At 59.4% G+C, this 9,004-nt stretch overlaps 1 protein-coding gene across 1 annotated transcript in view; it reads right to left on the minus strand.

The window, feature by feature from the left end:
• Positions 1–2,238: 2,238 nt before the first annotated feature.
• The window catches only part of SLC5A5 (solute carrier family 5 member 5), a gene marked incomplete at both ends in the record, with an annotated part of 14,077 nt that continues 7,311 nt past the window's right edge, over positions 2,239–9,004 (minus strand). Inside the window, 6 exon segments of the mRNA XM_083880193.1 lie at positions 2,239–2,453; positions 3,227–3,330; positions 3,972–4,177; positions 5,700–5,786; positions 7,754–7,824; positions 8,371–8,483. Of these exon segments, the coding sequence (XP_083736319.1) occupies positions 2,239–2,453; positions 3,227–3,330; positions 3,972–4,177; positions 5,700–5,786; positions 7,754–7,824; positions 8,371–8,483 (796 nt within the window).

Here is a 9,004-nt window from a genome sequence, read left to right on the forward strand (position 1 = left end):
TTGCAGGGGGGTAAAAAACTGGGATCATCCCCTCTGATTTATCTCAGATTTATCCCAACCTCAGATCAGAATAAACCTGGGATAAAATTCCCAGATTTCCTCAGTTTTCCCAAAGGAAGCTGCTCCCTCCAGGCCAAATTCCAGCCTCCCACCCCATGGAAAAAGCACCTGGAAGTCAAAAAAAACAACCCTGAGCCAGGAAAAAATGGGATTGAGGGAGGGGGATCCACAGGGAGGTGAGAAACGCCTTTAATTTGGATAAACAGCCCCAAAAATGGGCTGGGATTGTTGTCCAGGGTGAGGAAAGTCAAATCTAAGGAAAATGGGGAGCTTTAAATCAAACACAGGGGGGAAAAAAATCGCAGCTTTGGGAGCTCTGGGGTTGAATCTTTGCTTTTAATGGCAGATAATTCTTAATGAAATTAAAAACAGCAGGGCAGGGCTGCTCCATTCCCGGGGTTTTCCCGGCCTGGGATGGAGTCAATCCTTTGTCCTGCCTGGAACATCCTCGGAGCTGTCCTAAAATCCCTTTTCCTGTACTTTGACTCTTCCTAAAATCCCTTTTTTCTGTATTTTGACCCTTCCTAAAATCACTGTTTCATGTATTTTGACCCTTCCTAAAACCCCCTTTTCCTGCACTTTGACCCTCCCTAAAATCCCTTTTTCTGCACTGTGACAGGGGTGACAGAGGGGGTGACAAGGACCCTTCCTAAAACCCCTTTCCTTGCATTTTGATGCTTCCCAAAATCCCTTTTCCTGCAGTTTGACCCTCCCTAAAAACCTTTTCCCTGCACTGTGACAGGAGTGACAGAGGGGCTGACAAGAACCCTCCCTAAAACCCCTTTCCCCGCATTTTAACCCTTCCCAAAACCCCTTTTCCCGCACTTTGACCCTTCCCCAAACCCCCTTTTCCATTTCCCGACCGTCCCCAGGGAGCGGGGCCCGGGCAGGGCCTCACCTGAGGGGGGCGAGAAGGGACACCCAGGCCGGGCCGATCCCCCCGCCCCGTCCCCCGCCGGCTGTCCCCGCTGTCCCCGTTCCCGTCCCTTCCCCTCGCTCCCGGCCCGGGCCCGTCCCGCTCCCCCGGCCCCGAACCGGCCCCGAACCGGCCCCGCTCCTACCGGGCCCCGCCGCCCCGCCCGTCGCGCGCTTTCTACGTCATCACCGCGCGCCGTCGCCTCCCCGATGGCGGCAGCGGGCACAGCGCGCCGCCGCCATGTTTGTTGAGGGCACGGCCTGGCAGATCTTTGCTCGTTCTTTGCGGGAGCGGCGGAGTTGGAGCGGGAAAAGCGGCGGGGAAAGCGGAGATTCCCTCTCAGGGCGGCGATGGCGGCGCGGTTCATAAAAATCCGCGAGGAATCCGCGCGGCCGCCGGCGGCTCTGCCCGGTTCAAAGATGGCCGCGCCCTGAGCGGCTCCTGAAGGGGTGGGCGGGGCCAATGAGCGTCGTGGGAGGGGCTTAAAAGGGCGGAGTCGCTGTCAGATGGGTGGGCGGGGCTTAAATGGGAGGGGCCTTTTGTCACCTGCGTGAGTCTGCATTGTCACCTGCGTGGAGGGGAGTTAAAAAGGAGGGGCCCCTTGTCACCTGCGGGAATCTACATTGTCATCAGAGTGGGCGGGGCTTAAAGGGGAGGGGCCTTTGTCACCTGCGGGAGTCCGCATTGTCACCAGAGTGGGCGGGTCTTATTAAGGTGTGGCCATTGTCACCTGGGTGGGAGGGACATAAATGGGAGGGGCTCCTTGTCACCTGCAGGAATCAGCATTGTCACCTGGGTGGGCGGGGCTTAACAGGGCGGGGCCTTTTGTCACCTACAGGAGTACACATTGTCACCTGCATGAGTGGGGCTTATTAGGGCATGGTTATTGTCACCTGGGTGGGCAGGACATAAAGGGGAGGGGCCTTTTGTCACCTGTGGGAGTCCACACTGTCACCTGAGTGGGCGGGGTTTATCATGGCGTGGCCATTGTCACCCGGGTGGGCGTGGCTCGCCAGGGCGGGTCTTGATTCCCAAATTCCCCCCACACTCTCCATGACCCGCCCCATTCCAGCCATGTCCCCTCCCTGTCCCCTCCCTGTCCCCTCTCTGTCCCCTCCCTGTCCCCTCAAGGACAGGCTCCATCCAGGACCAGCAGCTTTTTTATTGGGGCCATCACCATGTCCCCCCGCTTTGTCCCCATATCCCCTCCCTGTCCCCCCCTGTGTCCCTTCCCTGTCCCCACCCTGTCCCCACCCTGTCCCCTAGACGTCGCTCTCGGTGACAGTGCCACCCCTGGGGGGGTCCCACGGGGGTGTCCCCTCCCCGCCCGGCCTGTCCAGCAGCTCCTGTGTCACTCGGGCCTTGTCCTTGTCCTGGTCCCCGGGACTGGTGTCACCCTTGGGGACACCCGAGGGCGTGGCCCTGACGATGTCCCACCACAGCACACCCTGGGGACGGTGGCTCTGCCGGGCTGGCCCTGCGGGGAGGGGACACGGTGACAGGGACACGGTGACAGGGACAAGGGGACAAGTACAGGGTGACAAGGGGACAGGGTGACAGGGACAAGGGGATGGGGTGATGGGGGAGTGACAGGGAGGGGTGGCAGGTACAGGGTGACCAGGAGGGGTGACAGGGATGGGTGACAGTGACAGGTGACAGAGAGGGGTGACAAGGACAGGGTGACAGGGAAGGCGTGACAGGAAGTGACAGGGACAGGGTGACACTGAGGGGGTGACAGGGACCAGGGAACAAGGAGACAAGTTCAGGGTGACATAGTGACAGGGATGGGGTGACCAGGAGGGGTGACTGGGACAGGGTGACAGGGATGGGGTGACCAGGAGGAGTGACAAGGACAAGGGGACAGGGTGACAGGGACAAGGGGACGAGGTGACAGGGTGGGGTGATGGGGACAAGGTGATGGGGGGTGACAGGAACAGGATGACAGGCATGGGTGACAAGGAGGGGTGACAGAGAGGGTGACAGGATGACAGGGACAGGTGATGGGGATGGATGACGGGGACAGGTGACAGGGACAGGGTGGCAGAGAAAGGTGACAATGACAGGGTGACAAGGACAAGGGGACAGGGTGACAGGGACAGGGTGACAGGGGGTGACATGGAAAGATGACAAGGACAGGTGACAGAGGAGGTGACAGGAATGGGGTCACAGAGAAGGGTGACAGGGAGGGGTGACAAGGAGGGGATGACAAGGAGGGGTGACAAGGAGGGGTGACAGGTGGCAGGGCCTCACCTGGCAGCAGGCTGAGCAGGGCCCCTGTCCCCACAGTCCCCAGGGTCCCCAAGGCGCCGTAGTACAGGTAGGAAATGGAGTAGAACTCACCCAGGATGGCCGGGCTGGGAGGGGACAGCGGGTGACGTCACAGGGAATGGGGACAAGGGTGTGACGTCACAGGGAATGGGGACAAGGGTGTGATGTCACAGGGAACAGGGACAGAGGTGTGACGTCACAGGGTGTGAGAACAGTGTGTGACATCACAGAATGGGGACAATGGTGTGACATCACAGGGAACAGGGACAGGGTATGGGGACAGGGGTGTGACGTCACAGGGAATGGGGACGGGACTGTGATGTCATAAAGGACAAACAAAGCAGTGTGACATCATAAGGGACACAGTCGGGGGTGTGACATCACAGTCAACAGGGACAGGGATGTGATGTCACAACAAGCAGGGACAGCAGTGTGACATCACAGGGGACAGGGACAGGAGTGTGATGTCAGTGGGGACAGGGACAACGATGTGACATCACAGCAAGCAGGGACAGGGCTGTGCCACCCCAGGGGACAGTGACAGTGCTGTACCACCCCAGGGGACAGTGACAGTGCTGTACCACCCCAGGGGCCAGGGCAGTGCCACCTCAGGGGACAGGGACAGTGCCACCCCAGGGGACAGGGCTGTGCCACCCCAGGGGACAATGACAGGGCAGTGCCACCCCAGGGGACAGGGCCACCCCGCGCTGTCCCCAGCCCCGCTCACCGCAGCGGCTCCGGGGGTGTCGCGGGCAGGGCGGTGCCACCGGTGGCGTTGGTGACATGGGTGACATGGGTGACGTTGCGGGGCGGGCACAGTGTCCCCGAGGTGGGCAGCACCCCCATGGTGGCCGCGCTGGGCGGGTACAGGGTGGCACCCACGGCCACCCACAGCGACAGCGCCAACCCCACGGCCAGGCCCGCCAGCACCCCCTGCGACAGCGACAGGGATGGGACAGGGATGGGACAGGGACAGGGATGGGACAGGGACAGGACAGGGATGGGGACAGGGATGGGACAGGGATGGGACAGGGATAAGGGACAGGGTCAGGGACAGGGATGGGACAGGGACATGGGACAGAGACAAGGACAGGGACAGGGATGGGGACAAGGACAGGGCAGGGATGGGACAGGGATAGGACAGGAACAAGGACAGGGACAGGGATGGGACAGGGACAAGGATAAGGGACAGGGACGGGGATAAGAGACAGGAGACAGGGACAGGGGGGTCAGCAGGGCCCAGGAGAACTGTGGAGACGCCTCCCAAAATAATCCCAAATATTCCCATGGCCCTGGTGAATGGCAGAACGACCCTGTTCCCAAAATCCTCCACACCCCAAATCCGCATCCTGAAATTCCTCCCGTTCCCAAAATCCTCCCCCCCCAACTCCCCCCTCCCTGAAGTTCCTCTTGTTCCCCAAATCCCAAACACCAAACCCCCAGTTCCCTCAATTCCCCCATTTCCCCCAAACCCCAAACTGCCAATTCCCCCAAATCCCTCAATTACCCCAAACCCATCCCCAAACCCCAGTTCCCCCAAACCCAACCCCAAACTCAACCCAAACCCCAAAACCCCAATTCCCTCAATTCCCCATTCCCCCAAACCCAACCCCCAATTCCCCCAAACCCCGAACTTGCCACACCCCAAACCCAAACCCCAAACCCAAACTCCAAACTTGCCACACCTCAAACCCCCAAACCAAAGTCCAATTCCCCCAAACTCAATCCCAAATCCCAAACCCCAAATCTCAAATTCCCTCAATTCCTCATTCCCCCAAACCCTAATTCCCCCAAACCCGAACCCCAAACCTGCCACACCCCAAACTCCAAACCCAAACCCCAAACCCCAATTCTCTCAAACCCAAACCCCAAACCCCAAACCCGCCACATCCCAAACCGCAAACCCCAATTCTCCCAAACCCCAAACTTGCCATTCCCCAAAACCCCAAACCCAAAGCCCAAACCCCAATTCTCTCAAACCCAATCCCAAATCCCAAACTCAATCCCAATCCCAAACCCCAAACCCCAAATCGCAAATTCCCTTCATTCTCTGTTCCCCCAAACCCAAATTCCCTCCATTCTCTGTTCCCCCAAACCCCAAACCCCAATTCCCAAATTGCAAATTCCCTCCATTCTCTGTTCCCTCAAACCCCAAACCCCAATTCCCAAATTGCAAATTCCCTCCATTCTCTGTTCCCCCAAACCCCAAACCCCAATTCCCAAATTGCAAATTCCCTCCATTCTCTGTTCCCCCAAACCCCAAACCCCAATTCCCAAATTGCAAATTCCCTCCATTCTCTGTTCCCCCAAACCCCAAACCCCAATTCCCAAATTGCAAATTCCCTCCATTCTCTGTTCCCTCAAACCCCAATTCCCCCAAACCTGCCACACCCCAAACTCCAAACCCAAACCCAAACCCCAAACCCCACACCCTAAACCCCGGCCCCGCGCTCACGCCGGTCCCGCAGCGGGGCAGGAACATTCCCAGCACGAAGGCGCCCAGCAGGGGCCCGCTGATCACCCCCATCACTGTGAATGAGCCCTGAAGAGGATTTGGGTTTTTTTTTGGGGGGGGGATTTGGGGTCTGGGGGAGCTCCAGGGGGTGTCTGGCATTGCCCCAAACCCAAACCCTCGAGGGCTCTCCAGGTGGCACCAGAGCGTGGTCATGTCCCCACTGTGTCCCCGCTCGAATGGACAGTGACATCATGGGGGAGTGTTGGGGTTTTTTGGGGGCATTTGGGGTCTCGGGGGATTTGGAGTCTGGGAAAGCTCCAGGAGTGCCTGGCACTGTCCCAAACCCAAATCCAAAACCCCAAACCCTCGAGGGCTCTCCAGGTGCCACCAGAGTGTGGCTCTGTCCCTGCTCAGATAGGCACTGACAGTGTGGGGGTTTAGAGGTTTTTTGCGGGGATTTGGTTTCTCAGGGAGGATTTGGGGTCTGGGAGGGATTTTGGGGTCTGGGAGAACTATGGGGGTGCCTGGCATTGCCCCAAACCCAAATCCCAAACCCTCGAGGGCTCTCCAGGTGCCACAAGAGCGTGGCCGTGTCCCCGCTGTGTCTCTGCTGTGTCCCCACTCAGATGGGCACTGACAGTGGGGGGATTGGGATGGTTTGGGGTTTTTTTGGGGGAAAGTTTGGGGTCTCAGGGGCATTTTGGGGTCTGGGAGAGCTCCAGAGGGTGCCTGGCACTGCCTTAAACCCCAAACCCTGGAGGAGGGCCTCGAGGACTCTTCAGGTGCCACCAGAGTGTGGTCGTGTCCCCGCTGTGTCCCCACCGTGTCCCCACTTGGATGGCAATGACAGCACAGGGAGGGTTGAGGGTTTTTGGGGGGATTTGGGGTCTCAGGGCCGTTGGGGTCTGGGAGAGCTCCAGGGGGTGCCTGGCTCTGCCCCAAACCCCAAACCCTCGAGGGCTCTCCAGGTGCCACCAGAGCATGGCCGTGTCCCCACTCATATGAGCACTGACAGTGTGGGAGGTTTGGGGTTTTTTGGGGGGAGTTTGGGGACTTGGGGGCATTTTGAGGTCTGAGAGAGCTCCAGGGGGTGCCTGGAACTGCCCCAAACTCCTCTATCCTTGAGGTCTCTGGATCCCACCAGAGCGTGGCTGTGTCCCTGCTATGTCCCCACTGTGTCCCTGCTCAGGTGGCCACTGACAGTGTGGGCGGTTTGGGATGGTTTTGGGTTTTTTATGGGTGGATTTGGGGTCTTGGGGGGTTTTGGGTTTCAGGGGGGATTTGGGGTCTGGGAGAGCTCCAGGGAGTGCCTGGCTCTGCCCCAAACCCAAACTCAAACCCTCGAGAGCTCTCCAGGTGCCACCAGAGCATGGCTGTGTCCCCACTGTGTCCCCACTCCGATGGACAATGACAGTGTGGGAGGTTTTGGGGTTTTAGGATTTTTCAGGGGGGTAGAAGGTGAGGGAGGGGATTTGGAGTCTTTAGGGTCTTGGGAGAGCTCCAGGGGGTGGCTGGCACTATCTCAACCAGCTCCTCGAGGACTCTCCAGATGCCACCAGAGCATGGCTGTGTCCCCACTGTGTCCCCGCTTGGATGGGCACTGACAGTCTGGGGGGTTTTGGTTTTTGTGGGGGAGGTTTTGGGGGTCTCAGGGGGAATTTGGGATCTGGGAGAGCTCCAGGGGGTGCCTGGCTCTGCCCCAACCCTCCCTCCTCCAGGACTCTCCAGGTGTCACCAGAGCGTAGCTGTGTCCCCACTGTGTCCCCACTCAGATGTGCACTGACAGTCTGAGAGGGTTTGAGGGTTTTTTGGGGGGATTTGGGGTCTCGGGGGGGATTTTGGGTCTGGGATTGCTCCAGGAGGTGGCTGGCTCTGCCCCAAACTCCTCCATCCTTGAGGACTCTCCAGGTGCCACCAGAGCGTGGCTGAGTCCCCACTGTGTCCCTGCTCTGTCCCCACTTGGATGGGCACTGGCAGTGTGGGGGGTTTTGGGGGGGTTTTGGGGTTTTCTGGGGGGCTTTAGAAGCCAAGGGAGGGGATTTGGGGTCTCTCACCTGCAGGACCCCCCCTCCCAGCAGCGAGGACAGAGCGGCCACGGTGATGCAGGAGGTGCCGTAGGTGAGAGCTGTGGGGATATGGGATTTATGGGATATTTATAGGATATTTATGGGATTTTTATGGGATTTATGGGGAAGGGAAGGGAAGGGAAGGGAAGGGAAGGCTGGCACATCCCCGTGGGGGTGACACATCCCTGTGGGGGTGACACGTCCCCATGGGGTGACACCAGGCCTGTGGTGGTGACACATCCCTGTGGAGGTGACACTTCCCAGGTGGAGATGGCGCATCCCCGTGGGATGACACCAGGGCAGTGGGTGTGACATATCCCAGAAGGAGGTGACACGGGTGAGAGACACGTCCCTGAGGGGGTGACACGTCCCCGTGGGGTGTCCCCAGGGCAGTGGGAGTGACACATCCCAGGACAAGGTGACATGGGAGGTTGTCCCCAGGGCGGTGGGGGTGACACGTCCCAGCAGGAGGTGACACGGGGAGGGGTGACACATCCCCGTGGGGTGTCCTCAGGCCGGCGGGGGTGACACATCCCCGTGGGGTGTCCCCAGGCTGGCAGGGGTGACACGTCCCCGTGGGGTGTCCCCAGGCCGGTGGCACTCACAGAGCCCCTTGCTGATCAGGGTCAGCCTCCTCGGGGACAGCCCCGGCAGCCGCGGCTTCACAAAGTCCTCCACGGTGACGGCGGCCATGGCGTTGATGGAGGTGGAGGCCGTGCTGGGGACAGGGACAGCGCCGCTGTCACCCCAGGGACACGGGGATGGGGACGGGGGGTGACATCATAGGGAATGGGGACAAGTGTGACATCACAGGGAACAGGGACGGGGGTGTGGCGTCACAGAGAATGGGGACAATGTTGTGATGTCACAGGGAATGGGGACAATGGTGTGACATCATGGGGAATAGGGACAAGTGTGACATCACAGGGAACAGGGACAGGGGTGTGGCATCACAGAGAATGGGGACAACAGTGTGACATCACAGGGAATGGGGACAATGGTGTGATGTCACAGGGAATGGGGACAATGGTGTGACATCATGGGAAATAGGGACAATTTTGTGATGTCATAGGGAACAGGGACAGGGGTGTGGGGACAACAGTGTGACATCACAGGGAATGGGGACAATGGTGTGGGGACAGTGATGTGACATCACAGGGAATGGGGACAGTGGGATGATGGAATGGGGAACGGGGACAGGAGTGTGACGCCATGAGGAATGGGGACACAGGAGTGTGA

This window comes from Zosterops lateralis, assembly GCF_965231275.1.
Source record: "Zosterops lateralis genome assembly, chromosome: 29".
Lineage (NCBI taxonomy): Eukaryota > Metazoa > Chordata > Aves > Passeriformes > Zosteropidae > Zosterops > Zosterops lateralis.